Source organism: Bombus huntii, chromosome 9, assembly GCF_024542735.1.
Source record: "Bombus huntii isolate Logan2020A chromosome 9, iyBomHunt1.1, whole genome shotgun sequence".
Lineage (NCBI taxonomy): Eukaryota > Metazoa > Arthropoda > Insecta > Hymenoptera > Apidae > Bombus > Bombus huntii.
In genome coordinates, this window is record NC_066246.1 from 2,368,476 (window position 1) to 2,388,800 (window position 20,325).

The 20,325-nt window shown below is 41.3% G+C and overlaps 1 protein-coding gene across 9 annotated transcripts in view; it reads left to right on the plus strand.

Moving 5' to 3' along the window:
- The window catches only part of LOC126869185 (dystrophin, isoforms A/C/F/G/H), a 439,586-nt gene that overhangs the window by 374,819 nt on the left and 44,442 nt on the right, over nucleotides 1–20,325 (plus strand). For all 9 annotated transcript variants that reach the window (XM_050625398.1, XM_050625397.1, XM_050625396.1 and 6 more), the window contains one exon: nucleotides 1,111–1,277. In XM_050625398.1, the coding sequence (XP_050481355.1) occupies nucleotides 1,111–1,277 (167 nt within the window). The remainder of the gene's footprint in view (nucleotides 1–1,110; nucleotides 1,278–20,325) is intronic.

Genomic DNA, 20,325 nt, shown 5'->3' on the forward strand with positions numbered 1-20,325 from the left:
AAATTCCATGTTCAAGAAATTAAACACAGAAACCATATTTATTACCCGACGTAATAATTTTCATCGCGGCATCACGGCGTAATTTTCGCCCGTCGTTCATCACGAAATGGGAACAAGTATGAAAAGAGAACGAAAAACGAGCTCGTGAAAAGCACGAAGGTTTACCTTTTTCTCGGTGTGGCACATATTTCGATCGATGAATCGGGAATCGAACGAGTAACTACGGAACCGAGTGACGGGGCAAAGGGCAGCTGGCACCATAAACATAAATCATCATAACACGCGGCAGATAGGGATGCAACGAACAGGTACGGTTGGTAGGCGTTATCAATGCTAAACATGCACATAAAAACTGTCCCGCATGATACGATGCGTGATTCATAGGACAATTAATTCCCGGCGATAGAACAACCTAGGCATCGCGACGTCATACATGCGATACAAACGCGGTAATGTCGTTTCTACGTTTCGTTGCGTCCGCTGTTACCATCTGAAATGGAAAAAAAGCACGGACTTTTCGAACTGTGATAAACATCGAATTTCGTTTTGGAAAACGAAAATTGAAACAAGATCAAGAGTTATCGATTCTTTCATTGGTGCGCACTCAATTTGCCGAGAACCTGAACAAACTCCGGAATCATGTGAAATTGTTATTGCTCCGAAGAATTATTAATAGCGTGTTTCGATAACTTTACAATTGCTCGATTTCGTCAGAAATATATATATATAGGGTCTGCTAATGGCATCGAAGTTTACTATATGAAAATTATTGAAACACCGTGCTTTACATCCAATGACATTGCGGTCTGCCTATTTACATTTTCGGTCTGTTTATTTGCACATTTGTTGTCTTGTTTATTTATATCCAGTTTGTATAAAATCCTGGCGATATTCTCGAAACATTGGAATCGATATTAAATGAATCGCAAGGACATATCAATGAAACTGTCGCACGATTCAACCAATATTATTAATGAAATTTTACGATACATGTTGTCGTTAGTGTTGCACTAATAAAAGCGAAGCTGTCTATCGCGAAAGATCTGACGTATTTAGCGTCGATTCGAAAGTTGTTCCGGTATCAAGCTCACGTTTGACGTTCTATTTCAGCCGGAAGAGAATTGGATGGTGATTCGAGGGGCTACAGAAGCGCAGAGGAACAGGCACGCGAATTGACGCGCAGTATTCGCCGGGAAGTGAACAAACTTTCAGAGCAGTGGAACGCCCTAATCGAACGTAGCGATGCGTGGAAGCGGAAACTCGACGACACCGCTAACGTGAGTACTTTACCCTCCTTTTACCTACATAGAAAGCCACTTACCCTCGAACCGCACTACCCGATATGAATACAAATATTTTGATTCCGTCAAAAGCCGTTGGCGGTCACAACCATCGAAGAACAGCTAGATTCTAACCATCGATGACGGTGTGCCCTTGTTTCGATAAAATTACCCCACAATTTCGCGATCAGCCTTCTTTCTCAGCGAGTATTCCTCTCGAAAAAAACCATCGAAATTTCGTATCCCTGTAGAATGGATAATGCGTGGTTTTTTGAAATATTAAGTTCGTGTAATGATATACCTTTATTATCATTATTATTGTTATTATTATTAGATATTATAGTCTCTCTTCTTGTTTATAAGGATAAGAATGAAAGGAGCGAATTCAAAAATAGATTCTGAATCGTTTCGTTTGCAATTACGCTATTTAACAAATCAGCGTGTCGTACCTTGCAGAGAAGTCGAATCGCTTCTTGAGAGAACTTCCCTAGGAATTATTCAAGGTTTTGTCGTTTCGCTTAACTCGCGGCGAAGTTGAATCGCTGCCATAACGCGAATTTTCGTTTAATAGTATTCAGAAGTGGGAAGTTTGAATTGCGCACTTACCGGTCGCAAATTTATCAACATCGTGGAGCGTATTGTGTAGTACGGGAACGTTACAGTTCGAAATCCACATGAACTGTGGGATACTGTTACGATACATTAGCCTGGGTTATTATTTAAATAGCTTCCCATCGCCAACATATTTAAAACGTCATAAACACGTTTGTTGGCAATTTAAAATATTCCCCTAACAGTCCATAACGAACTGTGTGAAATGCATGAATAAAACATCGAAAAGCTCTTTACTGTCGGTTTAAACTCGCGGATCGTACGCGATAGCCATAACGCGAAGCCAAAGGGGAAAGAAAAATATTTTTCGAGGCTGTGGCACCGATCAGAGGAAAAAAGCAATGGCCGAAGATAATTCTCGAGAACTGTTCTAACCCCCGCTGGTAAAAATACAATCAGATTAAACGGTATATCTCGAAGGATAAACAAGCGGATGTAATATTTGGACTTATCGGTGGTATCAGTAGGAGACATAGAGTCACAGACAAAAGAGGGGGTGGTTCTGTACGGTTCTATTCATCCCCCTCGACCCCTTCGTTTGTCGTATCGCTTTATTATTGCCGGTACAATTTTCTCTATCGCGCGGACGTTCCATTTGTCGAAACGACTTTGTGCCTTGGGCGAGAGGGCGGGAGAGAACTAGCCACAGTACTTGGTGTATCAGGGGGCTGGGTATGCCGGGTAAAAGACGTCGTCGAAAAAGTCTGTGCCGCACGGTAAAGGCGATTTTTCGTTGCTTGCGTTCCACCGGAAGAGTCCGCCTTCTACACCTAACGACGTCGAAATTCCTGTGGAACCGGCTTCCGTTTTTCTCCTTTCGTGATACACCGAATTACCTTCGTTCTTCGCGATCCACCTTTTAATAGGGCTGGGGAAAACACGTTATTACCTTCGTCAGCGCGACAAGTCGAGTGATTATCGACCATTTCTGCGCCATCGTTTTGGTGGTCTTGGGATTTTACAGAAACTGGAATATGTATTTGTCTTCTAGTCTTTGAGATTATTTCAGGAACTCGTGTTTCTATTAATTTATACTATTTATCGTATACAAATAGAGAATCTAGACACGCGTATTCAGTTTCAAAGCTGTAAATAAGATAGAAAGAGATTTTTCCAAATTGACAGAGAGACCATCGTTATCGATATTAGCAATGACATTTAAGAACGGTTAACAGATCGATAATATCCGATTTAAACGCACTATCCATAAAATTTCAAACAAATAATTCAAATTTCACGTAATATTGCGTATCTGTTGACTTAACAAGAACATAGCGAGTATCGCTGTCCACCTGTTTGCCACGATTTTAGTAATATTGATACAATGTTGCATCAAATGTCAATACGCTTGCGAAGGTTTCAAATTTGTTACATTTGTTCGTATATTTTTATATTCGCTATGATTGCAAAGACTTTTGAATATATCGTAAATCATTCTGCAAGATATCAAAGAACAGACTGCAAAGAAGATATGCAAGGCTTTGTAAATCTCGCTTCGAAATCGTAAGGTTTATAACGAAGCGAAGGCTACATCCACGATGCATCGATAATCGCGTTCGATTCATCTGCCACAGCGAAACTGCGAGTGTAAATCGCGCCTGCACGGTCGTCAAGGTTTAACGTCGTGGGTGGAATGCATTTTTCTCTCCCCTTCGTTCTTCTGCCGCCTCTTTCTCCTCTTCTTTCAGTTCTTCGCCGCGTTGAATTCTGATTTCATAAGCGGCTTCGTGATTTACATCCCGCTACTGACAGAGTACCTTCGTCGATAGGATGTCGCCAATTTCGCGACATCGTTCCTGGTACAATGGGATTCGTGATGCGTGTACGCAATATCGTCTGCTTTATACGCAGCAACGTTACGCGCCGTTCGATAATATCGATACCAACGTGCCTCGTAGCCTTCCTGACGCATACTGTAATCGTTGCTTCCTCTTTGTTACACCAGTCAAACGAATATTCCTATAGAGTATGTCCACTCTGAACGTTAAATTTTCATAAAAAGGATAAAAGCTTTATGCAAAATATTTTCTCCTATATATCGTAAAAACAAGGTTATCGTTGTACAGAGTGTAACTTGGTGTAACGGAAAGATTGGCTCGTCAAGAAACAAAGATACGAATAATTCGTTTCAAAAAAAGGATTCTGCAGGATATTTTGATTTAAAGTCAAAGAATATCCTATAAATCATCGGCAAATTCTTCCTTAATAGCGCTGGACGAGATGTTGTGGTGAAACTAGCGTTCTCGAGAGCCAGTGACAGTAAGAAGATTGAAACGCGTTATTCCGGGCATAGTGGATCGTCAAAGCGAACAAAGTCGCGTCGAAAGGTCGGGCGGTTGCTTAACCCGGAATTTAACGAGTTCGACGAAGATGGTAATAACTTCTTTTCAACGATGCTTAAAATAACATGGAGCTGAACCGGCGGTAGAATTCATCTTAATGTAATTCGAGTGGGCCAAGTTTTTGCAAAGCTTGGCCCGTCTTTTCCCTCGAAATCTGTGAGCGTATAGTTGATCCCTTGTCGACTACGATTTCACGTCGAAACGAAGTGTCACTCGAAGACCACGTCCTTCCTTCCTTAAACTCTGCTCTACGCTGGACCACTTTGTTCGCGAAAGTTAAATGCGAATCTTGGTCGATTGACATGCACACACAGAATCCAGGAACAGTATCCGGACGTTTTTCTCCTAATTGAAACGAAAATAATGGTTTTCACAATTTAAAACGTTCTTTCGCGTCTGTTGGCTCGCCATGCACTTACGCGCCAACTGAGTCAAAGGTTCTATAATTAAAATGGAAAACGTTTCCCATCGTTCGCGATACGGATATTCGACGATAAAGGCCAGCTTCGAGGATATTTAATTAAATGACTGTGAGCGTGATTAAATGAACGGGATCTGCTCGCGCCAGGGGGTTAAAAGAGGATTGTTCGAAACTATTAGAGAACGTTCCTGTAGGGTGTGTGATTTATAGGTCGCGGGAATTATTTGCGCCTCGTTTTAAATAAAATCTTGTCTGTATAAAACACTATGCGTAGAATAGGATACACGCTGTATATTAAAAATCAGGTGACTCGATTGCATGGAATATTCGATTTAATTAAATTTACAGAAATTACAATTTAAGCGAAATAAAATATGTAATATAATATATAGGAGTTGTTAAGCAATCCAAATTGAAACAAACTTTGCGTACAAATGAAAAAAATAGGGAAGACTGAAATACATCACGTGGATTACTATTACGTACACCATCGGTTTTCAATTTATTTTTTAAAATTTGTCAATGCCTGCCGTGCGCCGCATTCCAATACAGTAATTTGTTCGCTTCGATCCACAATAGCGTCTAAACGAACCGGTGTATTGTCGAATTCGTAACTTTGTCCCTTCGTTCGAATCGAAACACAAGGAACCAAAATGGCAGAAGTGAAAACTCGCGCGGAAAGTCAACCTCGAAATTAACGCACGTTCGCCGAAATACTGTTTCCGTGGTATTTAATCGCCATCGAACGATTCTTGCGATTAATATTCGAAAGGAAGATGACACTCGAGCAGACGAAAACGCCGAAGCTCGTGAGTGAAGGACGAACGAAGCGAGAAATCTCATGGACGGTTAACACGGACGAGCAATTAAAGGTGCATCGAATCAGCGATCTTCTTACGATCGTTTCTCCGATACGATATAACAGGAAGATCAAAGTTCCCCTGCAATCAGCAAGCTTCGGCCGCGAATGCATAATTCATGAGCGAAACACAATTTAACTTTTAAATTCCAGGTGCTCTGCTGGCGTGCCTTAATTATCGGCAATCCGGTAATTACGCGCGACACCTTCGCTTTTTCCTTCGGCCAGATAGCGTTATATTAATTCGATTTATTGCCATCCCGTGATTTTCAGCCGCTCGGAAGGGAATCGTGAAATTTCTACGTGGCGATTTTATCCTTCGTTCGAGTGCACGGTCACGCTACGGGCTTAAATTTAATCTGATAAAAGTACACGGAAGTTAACAGACGTTGACACAGCTCGGGACAAGTCCGACAGGCTTCTCGAGCACGCGTGAATGCGTGTTTAAGATGGAGCAAAGGGATATGGATATTTGGAATGTGTCACGCGTGTCATTTCCTGAAGAATATATAATCAGGTGACTCGCGATGTAATCGCGTAGCTTATCCGTAACAAGTATCGAGATGATTAAACGTATGTACAGTGCGAGTGTTTCGTAAGTGAATTAACAGTGAATGGATAGTCGTAAAGGAACCAACTTTCATCTACGGCTCGGAAATAGAATCTTGCAACACGGGTTGCAAGATATCGACTGAAAACTAAAACCTGAATGCTTCGTCTATCAGTGATCAGGTTTTTCAGGTTTGAAAGGCTAGGATGACAAGGAGCTAGAAATCCATGCTAGCGTACAAGCTAGCGTACAAGCTAGCGTACAAAGTTTCAATCTATCTTTGCTTGTACCGTTGCTACGTACATCTTTCTCGTAAATCAACGTGTTCTCTGTCAAATAAGTTTTGACCGACTGTCATGTATAAGCTACATACACCGTTATACACGTCACGGTATTTGATAAAGCCGTCAAATTGATCTATTTTGTAGCGTCTCACGACACAGAATTTTATTTTTTCTTACTAAAGTGGACTTTCGACATATCCTTATACTATACTTTGTCTATTAATAGCAGAAATGGAACTTGACCTAGATGAAAAGTTCAGTGTATATCAAAGACTGTTTACACGGCAATGACTGTCGCGCCACTGACAGCCACCACCAAATACGATTCTTTGAGAAACACGAAATCGAGGATGCATCTGACGCTATTACCGTTTGCTGCACGCTCGAACGTATAGTATTTCCTCTAAAAGCATGATCGTATTTTTTCTCGTGGAAGCAAGCTCGCGGATTCTCTTTGGCGTGACGAGGTCAGTGACTGCGCTTCCGGCGCTGCCGACTAAAATATCATCGAAAAGTCTCTTCCCCGCCGTACGTATGACAGAAGCGTCGTGATAGACCTTTCAACGACGATACAACGATACTAACAATGGAAAAGACGCACAAATACTTGCTACATTTCGAAGCATCGAAACGCAAACAAAGGTTAAAGAGAGCAGTAGCACGAAAATTCCGCGCGTCGCCGACAAAGCAACGATACTCGTTCGACGGTCGAACGAGAAGGATTAACGCTGAGTGAATGTAGGTTTTCCCGAGCACGTGGAAACTGTTGAAAAGTGCACACCGGCTATAGTTATGAGATAACTCGGTTTAAGCTAGAAATTAAGCTGAACCGAGCGATCCCGGTTGTCTCGGTCGAGGAATTCGCCTCCGTAGTTAGGTATGCAAAGCAGGAGGCAAGGCAGCAGGAAGCTTGGCCGGCCCCAATCAGGGAATATAGTCGGCAGCAGTTCTATCCAAATACATGGCAGCATACGTCGGCGAGTGCACGATCGCGCGATCCAAGCGAGCGAGCGAGCTGAACACGCGCACGTGCTCGACCGGAAGCTACTAGGTGGTGCAGGGCTATTCGTAGTTAGGGCGAATGAATGAATGCATACGCGTACTCGGGGCCAGCCCGGGAAACTCAAACACCATCTTTCGAATTATAACCGCGCTATCGGATTATCTTTTGAATTATTCCGGATTCCTCTTGGTTCTACCGTTTCAAAATCGCATGGTTCAGCTCGACGGTGCTTCGTGTACTTGTATTTATATATACGTCGTGAACGGACGTGAAATGGACAGGTAATCGATTTTTGCGTGCTCGCGGATCTCGTCTTCGTTCGAACAGGACGAAACATAGCAGAGAGGAGTCGAAAATGATAGAAAAACAGGTGAACACTGGATCGTTTTTATTCCGAATCTCTTTCGCTCGTGATAGCGTTCTGTTATCGCCACGATGGTAATCGAGATTAGAAAACAGGGAAATGGAAAGGGAACTGTCGAATCGACCGGTGGAATGTGATTTTTGAATATATAAAGTAAACGTAGCGCGCACTGGGAAAATTTTATTCGGCTGATTCGCCGGATGAAATATAGCGTTGAATTACTTCGTATAGAAGTTTTCTCAAAATGATAAAAATCTTGCTGTTTTTTTTTTTTTTGGTTTCTTCCTTTTTATTTTTTTTTCAGCTTTGTTTATAAATGAGGTGGAGGTTTTCATGCGTTTGATGTACATTTTCGGCACGAACGGCAACCAGCCACGTTCCTGGCGACGTTAATGCACGCGGGCACCGACCGCATCAGTATCAATCTAGTTCCCGACGAGTGGGTACTTAATCAGTCAATTAGCAATGTTCCACTAATTGGTTAATTACCAAGCAAATTTGTAGCCAGCATAGTATTGCGGCATTGGGGACACGCATAGTTATGTGTGTATATCATGAACACAGGGAGGTGAAAGGTACGAGACGACCTCGCTTGTCCAAGCATTAAGACACAAATGTATTTATCTGTGTGATCTATGGCTACTGTGGTATAATGAACCAGTTCGCGTTTAGCTAGATACGCGTGCCAACAGTTCGTGCAATCACCGTAGCTGATTGGACTCTCTGATCGAAGGAAAGACGTGTTACCAGATGCCATTCTTCGTTCACGGGTCGTTTTGTGCGAAATCGAGAATACCAGAGTGATCTGACGACGTTAGATTCAATGTATATATTTATATTATATTAATATCCAAAGATGTACGTAGGATAAGTAAGACTGAGACTGATCGGTATTTAATTTTCTGCTTGGAAGAACTTTCTCAAAATGTTAAATATTGAATTTTAAAAAGATAGGTAAGAGACTGATGTAAACGTTGAAAATAAAATTGTGAATTTCTTTGTAGAGATTGCATCCGTGGTGTATAAAGAAGTATGCAAAATATGATATATTCGTATGAATAATGTATACAAGAATATGCTTGAGTGATTCGAGTCATCCCAAGTCGTATCATAACGAAGCTTTGAAAATGGGACAAAGTAATACCTTTGTATAACCATGATTTTAAACCTCCTTATTCGCGAGTAAAGTCAACTTAATGCTTCCTCTTTACTATTTTCATTTCTACGATATAAAATACTTTCAAACACTGCCATAGAACAAGATTACATTGGCACGAACATTATCTTCGATTTTCATTACGCTCGTCACAAAATTCTCCCACGTGTTCATTGTTCAAAGACCACCTCGGCCATCAGAATTTCCGTTCCGAATGGATGACGCAGCAGGCATTCGAGAGTAATCGACGATTTCGCGGCGGAAAAGACCACCATCCCATGGAGGTGAATTAAAACTACGACCGGAAGCAAACACTTACATCCTATTATCCGTGCCGCAAGTTCAGCCACGCGTTAAATTCTCCTCGTACCCGGCGTCCAAATATACTTAGCCGATTGCCGCGTCTTTTGAGTTCAATGCACCTTCGCGTCGCGACGTCGACGCCTCTCCATGTTCGTTTGCAAATATTTTTACGATGGAGTAAAGCTGGACAGGGCTTGGTAGCTCGGTCTGACAACCAGATAAGACGCGTTCCAACACGACCATCAGAGTCCGATGGAGCAGCTTCTGGACAGCAATTCGAACAAGCGAAAGGCGCTAAGGCACGGACTTTAATCGGTGCAATCGCGGCTCAATTATCGGCCAGGAAGCTTATCTCTATCGTGGGAACTATATTTCATTGGGTCTGTCGTCGACTAGGAGAGTGTAAGTGATTGCGGAGTCTCTTGATGGGGTTAAACGCAATCGTACGTAATTGTAATTGTATTAATTGAAAAGAACAGATGGATCGAATAGATTCGTGAATTAACAGAGGATTAATTTTTGTTAGTATTTGTGATATTGGATGTATAATGGAATCGGAAAGCATGTTTGTTGATATCGTTCGAAACTGATGAAATTACTGCATACTGTTGAGGGTTATAGGACAATGTTTCGGCACTCGAGATTCGATTTAGTGGCAGGATGTGATGGCATTGAACGATCGCTCCAAAACACCATCGAAAATCAGGAAATCGGCCTCGACCGGTATTGTAATATCGCACGCTGACGCGTCTGACTCTTGCATTAAACATGAGTTATACATCGGCATTGTGCTCTATACAGAACCGTGCCGCTGTTAAATTTACATTATGTTCATGTGACCAATTATTGAGCGGTCGGAGTTGAAACATCGGAGCCTTGGAAAAAGTTTTTTTTTCCTCGCGACCGTGCGATAACGGATTATTAATGCCAACTAATTCCACGGAAACTTATCACTCGTACAGCAACTAGATAAAAACTGTATGCGAATTTAAAAGGTTTAACTCGTTCGTTTAACTCGTTGAATTTACGGGAAAAAGTCCTGAAAAAAGCATTCAAACGTTTCTCGATATTCGAGATCAAGCGAAAAAGATGGTGAAACGGAGTATACGACGGAGTCTTCTTTTATCGAGGACAACATCGTTCGCTTATCTCGTATCACGATTACCTTCAGCCTGGCTGAATAAATAGATCAGCGAGTGCTCCTGGTTCGTGCGAATGGACTGAATACTTGTATCCGGTCGCTGGATACAGCTTGCAACGAGTAGATCGCAATAACTCTGGACAATGTCACGATACATGCTCCATAATTCCGCGAACTGGATCCATCTCACGTTTCGATTTCTCTGACGCGTTAGAAAATGTAGAAGCAACTGCTCCGCGCGTGGAACTGACACCGGATGGATCGTGGAAACGCTGAATACGATTTGCTCTGGTTTCGCGTATTCCGTGAAGTATTCTAACTTAACATAGATCGATGAAAAATTGCGGAGAAATCTGTTTATTAAATTTGAATTTATAAGGCACGGATCATACGTAAAATGTGGAGAATATATATAAAGAGACGAGAGAGTGTAACATTCTTAAATCTCACTTTTGTTAAATATTCTGCTGAATGTGTACTATATCCGTGTACAGAAAGGTCGATGACTTCAAGACACAAAGAAAAGAGATTCAGGCATCCGCAACCATCCTGAACAAGGTTTGCTTCATCGTTGAAATCAATATGACGAGTCTCCATTCACGCGTCGCCTTCGCGCGTGTATCCGACGCGAACAATCGCTTGCCTAATTTATTCAAATTTTGCGACGTGCAACAGGAAAAACAAGCAGGAGCGTAAAAAGCAGCTAATAACAGCGACGATAAACAAGAGGAAACGGTGAAAGGCACTCGCATCCCTGTGCGAGATAAAATTGGCCAGGTTGATAATCACGTAGGATCGAATGCGAGCGACGATAAGCAGCTGTAATAATAAACGAGGGATTAATTCAACAATAGATAAACTGGTCGATGCATCACGCCGATGTAAATATAAAATAAACCGGCAAAGATAAATGGACAGTCAGGTTAATACTAAACTTTGTTGCGCAACGAACTGAAATCGTATTTATAATTGACGGACGAACCATTACTCATCGGTCGTTCCTGTCGAGCTTGCTCGTACACATCCGCGTCCAGCGATTGCTCGCTACAGGCTGTAGATTAATAATGACATTCGCGTTACGAAGGAAAAGGCGGGAGAAACTTGAAAAAGAATCGTTGCCGGTTCGATATCTCGAAACACGACAAGGAAGTTTATGCTCGAACTGGACACTGCTCTGGCAACCTATCTCGCGATAAAATACCGCTATTTCCTTCACCGATAACTGACCAATTAGTAGATAATTAAATCTTTATTACTTTAGCAACTAGTTTAAGTTCGATCGAGCTTTAATTAATTATCGGACAGTCTAGGAGCATACACGTTCGTGCGCTTTCTCTTAACTGTAATACATATCCCTCATATACATACACCTCAAAGAGAAATTTGAATGCAACAAAACGTTTGGTCGTTCTAGTTGCAGGTTAATTTTTTTATAAAGAAAATTTCATACAAACTTCCTATTTAATTTTTAATCCAACCAACGAAACCTACTAAAGGTAAAGACGATACTCGCGTTACCGACGATACACGAATGACGGAAGCACTGTGAACCGAACGAATCCGAAAGTATCCGAGATCGGCCGAATGGCCGGCAACTCCACACGAGGGGACTCTAGCAAACTCCACAAGCCGGCTTCCGCTTCGTCCGGCGCGAACGTCGGAGCTTGTTCGTGTGTTGCTTTCCTATCCTTCTCGTCTTCGACGGTCATCCTCGGTCTTTTTGTTCTCTGAAAAAGTTGTCGGCTACCGGCGGACTCGATCGTCGAGTTCGTCGTCTCGCCTTGAATTCAGTGGCAAAAGTGGAAACAGTGGGTGAGAGGTGCACACGTGAGAGAGTGTGTTGGAATCGAAAAATGTGACAGCAACACGGCTCTGCGACGGCCGGAGGGGGAGAAACGCCGCGATTTTAGTCGCAAGCGATCGCGCCTGCGCGTTTCCTTTTCTTTCCCTCCGTAGCACCGTGCGTGTGTATGTATATGTGTGTGTGGGTGGGAGGTCACGCGTAAAAAAAGTTCCCATAGAAGTGTGGGATTAGTATCTCGCGATACGGTGAGTGTTCTTTTACTAATTGAGTGCCGGGATTCTGACCGGGATCTGCGAAGGATACGGAGAACAGCGCCGAAAAGACTGGACGGTGAATCATGTAAACAGCTGTTCCTATTCTATTCTAAACGCTATAACGATAATCACTTGTTCTACCTATTTATTGTATCAGTTGTCTGTTTGCTACACTTAGCCTATCGACGGTGGTGTTGCTGCGAGTCGATTTAGAGCGAACGATAATCGCTTGTAAAATTGAGCCGAAGGAACGCTATAAACGAGCACGATATAATGTAGAATTCTATGAATATCTATGAAATGTTTTTCCAACTTTTGTAGCACTCTTCGTTCTAATAAACAGAAATTTGTTAACGATAGAAAAACACGATTACGTTATAAAAGTAACTGAAAGCACGTAGCGTGATTAATATTCGCTAAGGAATTCATATTTCTTCATATTTCTCGTCGCTTAACCCGTAGTTCGTTCTCAACGTGGGATAGGACTTAACAGTGACGTGATGCATAAATCGATGATTTTATAGCACGATGAATGCATCATTAAAACGAGACGCAGATGCAGATTCGCGTTAAACAGACCTCGTCGTAAATCCACAAATCAAACATACGAGCGAATAAAATGCGTGTGCCGCAGCATGGATTTAATGTTAATTGCCGTGACAGACATTTCGAGCTACAGGGTGTCGAGTTTGTTCCCGACGATACCATATACCATTAAAAATTATCTTTGTCGCTACACTGTATTAGTTTAATACGGTAATTTTTCTCTCAGTAAATAGGTTGATTTAATGTTGCAAGATGTCCATAGAATGTAAAATTTATATTGAGTGATATTTACGTTAAACATAAAAAATACACTAGAATAAAATATACCAAAATATGACTAGAGTATAAAACATAATAAAATAGAATATATACATTCAAAAAGGAAAGGACAATATTCTATAAAAGCAGCAAAGTATTCCCTCAAAATATTTTTATGAAAATCCTTCAACTCTACAATTATCAACTACATTCTGCGGAACCATTAAAAAATAGCGTCATTTCCGTAGATGGCAGCACTCTAAACGGCAACATAAAATTACTCCAATATTGTTTCTCGATTCGAGAGAATTGCTAGAGTGGTAGAAGCAAAGGAAGATAATGCGAGTTCCTCAAACAATGAATTAAATAAGCTGGAAATCGCAGGGAATGTAATATCACGTTCGATACATCGTATAGTTGCTTATTAGAAACGACGATCAAAGAATATACGGTACGGTAGCACGTAGACACAGAAAAAAGGTATAATATTAAGTACACATATACACGGATGAAATTAACCTGCGAAAACGACCGGTTTCGATACGAAACTAACTTCCCTCGGTTACTGGGCCTCGTCCTCGTCCCTCTTTCTCTCTCCTTTCCGCTCTAACCCTTTCTCTTCCCTCTAGGCACGACCTGTACGCTATACGGCCGATCAAAAGCCGCTCTGTTTGTGCTTCATTAGTTTTTATTAGTAAGACCAGAGACGATAATTCGACGATGAACAGTGTAGCCCCGTTTTTCCTGAATGGTTAATTCGTATACGTCTAATGTGTTATGGACGTGGACGAAATTTAAGCATCGCGTTTTCATCAGCTAAAATTCGAATCAGCTTCAAATAATATTCGAATTATGTCGATATTTTTGAAATCTCTGGCTTTAACAAAACACGTTGTGGCAGAGTAATGGTAGGTAAAACATCTGCTTAAGAACTAAACGGATAACCATTATAATAACATTTATTTATCATGACAAAGAAGAGAGGCATTTTAGATAATATTGCGCATTGAAGTTGTCTTGACGTATGTATATTTTATCTTTTACAAATTTCTAACTGAAACGCGATTTTCATCGTTTCCTATATGGTTCGCGTGACGTTTATTCGTTGTAACATATTCGTCCCATTTTCGCCATTTATATAGCAGATTTGTATAAAACAGGATGAATTTATATTACGATCCATATATATACGTTTCCGCGTTCCACGTTTCAAGTTAAAATTCGATGCACTTTACTGGTTTATTCGCACTGTGAAAATTACGATTATGCAATTTGATCGATAGTTGTCTAAAATTTCATCAGTGCGCGAAAGAAGGTTTTTCTCGTCGAGTAAGTATGTGTATACCGGCCGGTTATTTACCAAAGTTGTTCACGATACAAGGTTACCCAAGGATGACAGTAATTTAGTTAGACATGTTGCCTAGTCAAAGTCAGGTCCTCGTGCATGACGGGATAGGAAAAGAGAGAAAGGGAAGTTTCAAGGCTTCCATGCCGCGTTAAGAGTCTACTCCTCCTTCAAGTTCCTTCTGCCGCTTCAAGGTGTATTTGTCGACGTTCAAATGCACTCGACGAAATGGATCTCTTTACAGGTCGTAAACGTCCGTGCGATCGCCGTTTTTCCCTCAAGTTTACCCGTAGTACTTGAATTCCTCTTTAATGGCTGACACTTCGGAAGTGCTGATATCGTGGCGGATCAATGCGGAATGACCGGGAACAAAAGCACGAAATTCCGCTTGTTTTCGTTTACTGATCGACGAGTTGTAGACGATACGAGTCACAATGATCCAACAACTTGAAAGTGAAAGCTTTGCTTTCCATTAGTTCTTTGAATATTCGATCGGATATTAAGTAAATGATGGAAAATTTTGTAAAGTAATTTTAATACTTAAAAGTTGAAAGATGTTCCCGCAAGGACGTTACACTACTATTAAGGTAAATGAAAATCTTTGCTACAAAATGTTCGCTGTTTATTATTTTCTATTTACATTTATCTTTCACTTTTGATAAGTAAATAATTACAAAAAAGTCTATGTAATTTAAGGATTAACAGTCTGAATTTTAATTGCATTTTACGACACAAATATCTGAGCACAGTAAACCATGTAACCGTACATTCGTAACTCGGTAACTCTGCTGCCGGCTTGATGAACCAACTTTTTTCTACCTTATTTCTCCGGCACGGCACGCCGCGCACCGGTGAAATCTAGTTTTCACAATAAACTTGCGTCCGAGCGCATCTTTGAACCCGTTGTCTTCTTACGTTTCAGGCAACGGTTTCCCTCTTGCGCGTCTCTGTTTTCCCGTCTGTTCATTTGGCTCCTTTTTCCCTCTCATCATTCTTCGCAGAAATAAAAATACACATTTCCAAACGAATTTCTCCACAGAGTCTAGAAATAATTTTTTGCTCCCGTTTGTTTCTTCTTTGATAATGTAGATAGATTGACGGCCATAAAAATGATTTAAACATAATTGTCAGAGATGGAATTTATTAAAGCTGGACTACGTTGATCCTAACTTGTTTATAGTTCTGACGATCTCTTGCTTCCAATTAGTCCGGATTAACGAAGTTCTGTGCCGCCTAAGGTAACGAAGGCTCTTGTTAGAAAGTAAATATCCAGCCTGGTATTTCCGTGGAATTTATTTGGGGAAACAATGACGAGACCAGATTATTGGAAGCTCGGCCCTGGGACAGTAATTACCTAATTATGTTGCGATGTAAAATGTGACTCGCGACTATCCGCGCTCCGATTTATTATCTTTCACCCGCTTGCTTTTCCATGGATCCAACTATTTAATTTATATCGATATCTTTAAAATGGAGAAAAATATCTGTTATAAAATATAGGCAAAAGGTCGAAGAAGAAACTGCACCTGATATGGAAAGATGTTAACTTTACTCGTATTTTATTATACTTTAACGCGTAATCGAATACCGCGACATCTTCGTGCGTTCGTTTCCATTAAAACGTTTGGAGGAAAATGGAAGCAGAAGTTGCTCCGAATGGCCAATAGTAGCTATCGGTTTGCGATGAAATGGGCCTACTGGGAGGATGGTGTCGTTTTACGAGCATCAGGAAAAAGCTGTCGAAACGTATTATTCATCGTTAGAACCTCGCTAGCGGCGCACGACCCAATTTGCATCCTCGCACCCTGCCGATTTTGCCGATCTTATGTTCAAAATTACACATTTCCTATTTCAAAGAAAAATCATAAAATTTCTTTAGAAAACATTTCATTCTTTCTTTCGCTCGTCGCTCCTGATACAAGCGACGCAATGTACCAAAGACTCGCATATTTGAAAATATAAAATATTAAACTGGTAAATACTAGTTCTTAAATAATAAATATATCGATCGTGGACCAAGGAAAATTCGAAACTAGTCGAAAATATTTCAAAATATGTCATAAGGGATGATATTAATCCACTGCCGTTTAGAAGATTTTTTTTTAATCTTCTTAGCGTTCGGGGCGAATAAGGTTAAAAGCGCCGAAAGGTCCTTGAACGCGACCTTCCCTCAAAGAAGAAGGCGTTCTTCGGCTCGTTCGAAAGCGAACGCATCGTTAGCCACGTTCTCCCTTCATACCAGGCTCCATGTCTAGCTTCTTATATACTTAAAAACGGCGCGGTTGACGCATTGAATGCCATTGCATCGTCCTTTCGTCCTCGTGTCGTAGTCAGCAGACTGACAGTTGAATCGTTTGACCCATTTCTTCGTTGCATCGTTTCGCAATGCTCCGCCAGCATAACGGTCTTTTGTACCTCGTATTACGGCTGTTCCACTTGCCGTGAAGCTGAAATCGCCTGCACGCGCTCGCAATTCCTTCCACCAATGACTTCCACACTTTTCCTACTCGTTTGTACTTACCGAAAGAATCAATCCTTCCGGTAAGCAAAGGAATTTCACTTTTGTTGATTCTTCGAGGTAGAATGAAAGTCTTGAAGGATCGAGCTGTATAGCTATTCTTTCAGTTATCGGAATCATTTATACATACTTTTTACTTGCTGGAAGTTAACCTAGTTGCGTTTGGTAGTAATATCCGTGAACGAAACGTTTCGACAAGTTGATCAATATCACGTTGGTAAAATAGGATAATAAACTAGTTTGTTGAATAATTAAACAATACATATTAACGTGGACACGGAATGGCGCAGGTTTATCATCCAGATATGTCGAGAACGTAGAATAATAAATAACAATTGGATATAGTGATTTATCGAAACATCGGTAAATCGTGTATCCCTTATACGATGAAAATTTTCCACGTTCGAAATTCGCTGGGTTAATAAATAATAGTTGTTGCAATTATACCTAAGATATGGTGCATCATAGAGGAGAATTCCATGAGCCCACTTTACGAAGTATTCTTGCAACTTTTCTAAGCCTTCCATCGTGACCCTTTGTTGTCCATTGGAGGTCTAAGAAACGTACCATCCTGAAATATATGAAATTACATCGATCGGTAACACAATCGGTATGTTCTCTCTGAAATTTGAACGTCGTCTTAATCCAAAACCTTTCGAAGGGTCCTTTCAGATGTTTTTATACCGAACGTGTCCTCAAGACGTTCGAACCTCTCCGCCACTCTTCAAATATCTTTCTCGTCGAAGATTCCCATAGTACGTCGTCAAGCTGGTCTTTGATCGTCGAAACGATCCGTTTCGATGTTAAAAAAAGCCCGGGTGCTTCGCTCCACCGTCGAAACACGTCAGTCGAATTGTTTTGACCCATGCCATTATGAATACATCTTCGCAAACACTTTTGCCGGCGCTTCGCCATCGTTCTGGCCGTGTGTTGGAAGAGCAAGAGCTCGACAGGGGAGAGGAGAGGATTGTGCGCCGCATGCCCAGACGAGAAACTCGTCAGCGAGAAAAGAAGAGAAAAGAGGAGAGCACGAAGGAAGCGGTCGCCGAAGAAGGCGTCGACGAGAGAGATTTCGTCTCTTTCCTTCTCCCTTCTTCCTCCTTTTCCTTCTCTTTTTAATTTTGTTTTAACGTCGTAAACCTGGGTTATTTCTGGTTCTCCTCTCTCTCGCTCTTGCAGCTCCATACTCGCGTCTATGCTCGCCGAATGATCCTCGTAAAGCGAACGCGAAAATTCCCTTTCGAAGCTGTTTTAATCGCGCAAGGAGGGATTGCCTTGATTTTTAAATATGGATTTTTTTTTTTTTTTTTTTTTTTTTTTAGATTAACCGATTAACGTAAGTATCGTTAAAGAAGGTATCAAATGGTTTTTACGAGAATCGTTCGGGATTCTGGTAAAAATAAAAACTTCGTTACACGTACGTGTAATTGCGTTTGGTGCATGGAGATTAATTTCGTGAGAAGTACTCGCACATTTTTAATGACTGTAAAAGTAAGAAATGCGAAGCTTCTTATTTTCCTAGGTCTGGTACTCTCAAAGTGTCGTAACATTTTACGTATCTCGTACTGAGAATAATTCATAACGAACGTTCGTTCTCCTTTGTTAAAAAAACCATAGCACATCAAAGATCCGTCAAGATGAATCTTAAAACTGTCATATTCTCCGAGTACTTAAAAATCATTTCTCCATACGCAGTACATAGTTCTACTCTAATTCAAGTATCAGAACTCAATCGCAAGTTGTTCGAAATTCTTCGACGAGAATCTACCAAATATTCTTTGTTGAACACCCATGAACGACCAGTGGTAATAATGATCGCCATTAAGAGAGCAATCACCCATTAACGACTCAATATGCAAAACAAAATTCAAAGAACGAAGAATATGAAAGACACTTTAACTTTTCAATCATTCCTTTGTTGCACGATGATCGACGCGGAATCCAGCACAATGAATACATTAAACGCGGCCCAATTCTCGCGGTTTAATCGGAGGCTGCGTAATGTTCCGGTAGCGGTTCTTGCGTGTATCGTTCGTGAGACAAAGGACACGGCTGTGCATGGTGCCAAAGGCCTCTCTTCCCTTCTCTTTCGCGTCTGTTTATCGTCGTTTTCTCTTCGGCGGATCGACGAAGACGCACGCGCCCAGCGACCGCTGGAATCTTAATTACGTTACAGTCCATTCATGGCATGCGCCGTTGTCATCGTTGTATATCTGATGAAGAACGCGAGCGTGGAACGACCTAGGGGACCGATGCACAGCCAACAAGCCGCGTTCCCGCTTAGTTTCCCTGGCAAGACACGTGTTTACCTGATCTGACTGGAAACCGTGCAACACACGAACGAGAAGAACGCGTTTCACGGGTAGAAACCTTAGCTCCAGACGGATGAAAGAAAGATCATCGCATGACAAACGCACGATTCACGTCGATGTTTTTTCACGAAACTCACGGCCATTCTGTGATCGAAGTTTTAATGTGATTAGCCGGCCGCTGGAGATAGAACTGATTTTTTCCAGCGTCATCGATCGTAAAACTCTATCGGAAGCATACGAGCGACAAAATCTTTGATTCGAAGAAATTGGTTTTTGGATAAAGGTAGACCTGTTTAATTGTTTTAGAAGCGTGGAAATTCAATAAGAAATTCTTTGCTTCCTGTCGATTAATCCCAGTCAATGTATCCGATGACAACGATAGTAAACTTCGCGATTAAATTGGCGGAAAATAGAAGTCGGTTTTCATCCTAAAGTATTATGCGCGTAGACGATAAATAAATACAGAATTTCGTATTTCCTTATCGATTCATAAAATGTTAACATATGCATATTTGTGTGCAATATAGTGGTATTAAAGTTTGAGTATACGTACGTGGCTCATAGATGCAGACGGAGCATTAAAATTTTCGAGGAATTTGTATTTTTGATCAAGCGATCGGAAACTACCTCGGACGAGTGTCATAACCGGATTATATAGTCCAGGATAAGGGACGAAGTCTCTCCCGTTTGCGTTTTATAGTATCCGTGATACTGTATCTACACGCACGCTCGAAATTGACCCTTAAACCCTTGCGGGACGCGGACAAGCCTTCTCAGTGTCACATTTCACTCTTGCTGGTCCTTTTACGCGGACGTATTCGTTCCTTCGGATAGTAGATACATACTTGCCCGTATGAACCTGTGTTTAACGCGAGCTCCTTCGAAACGACTTCCTGTTCAGTTTTACATATTTATCACTTATACGAGGTCGGTACAGGAGAACTACCGCTTGGAAACTTGACCAGCAGTTCGC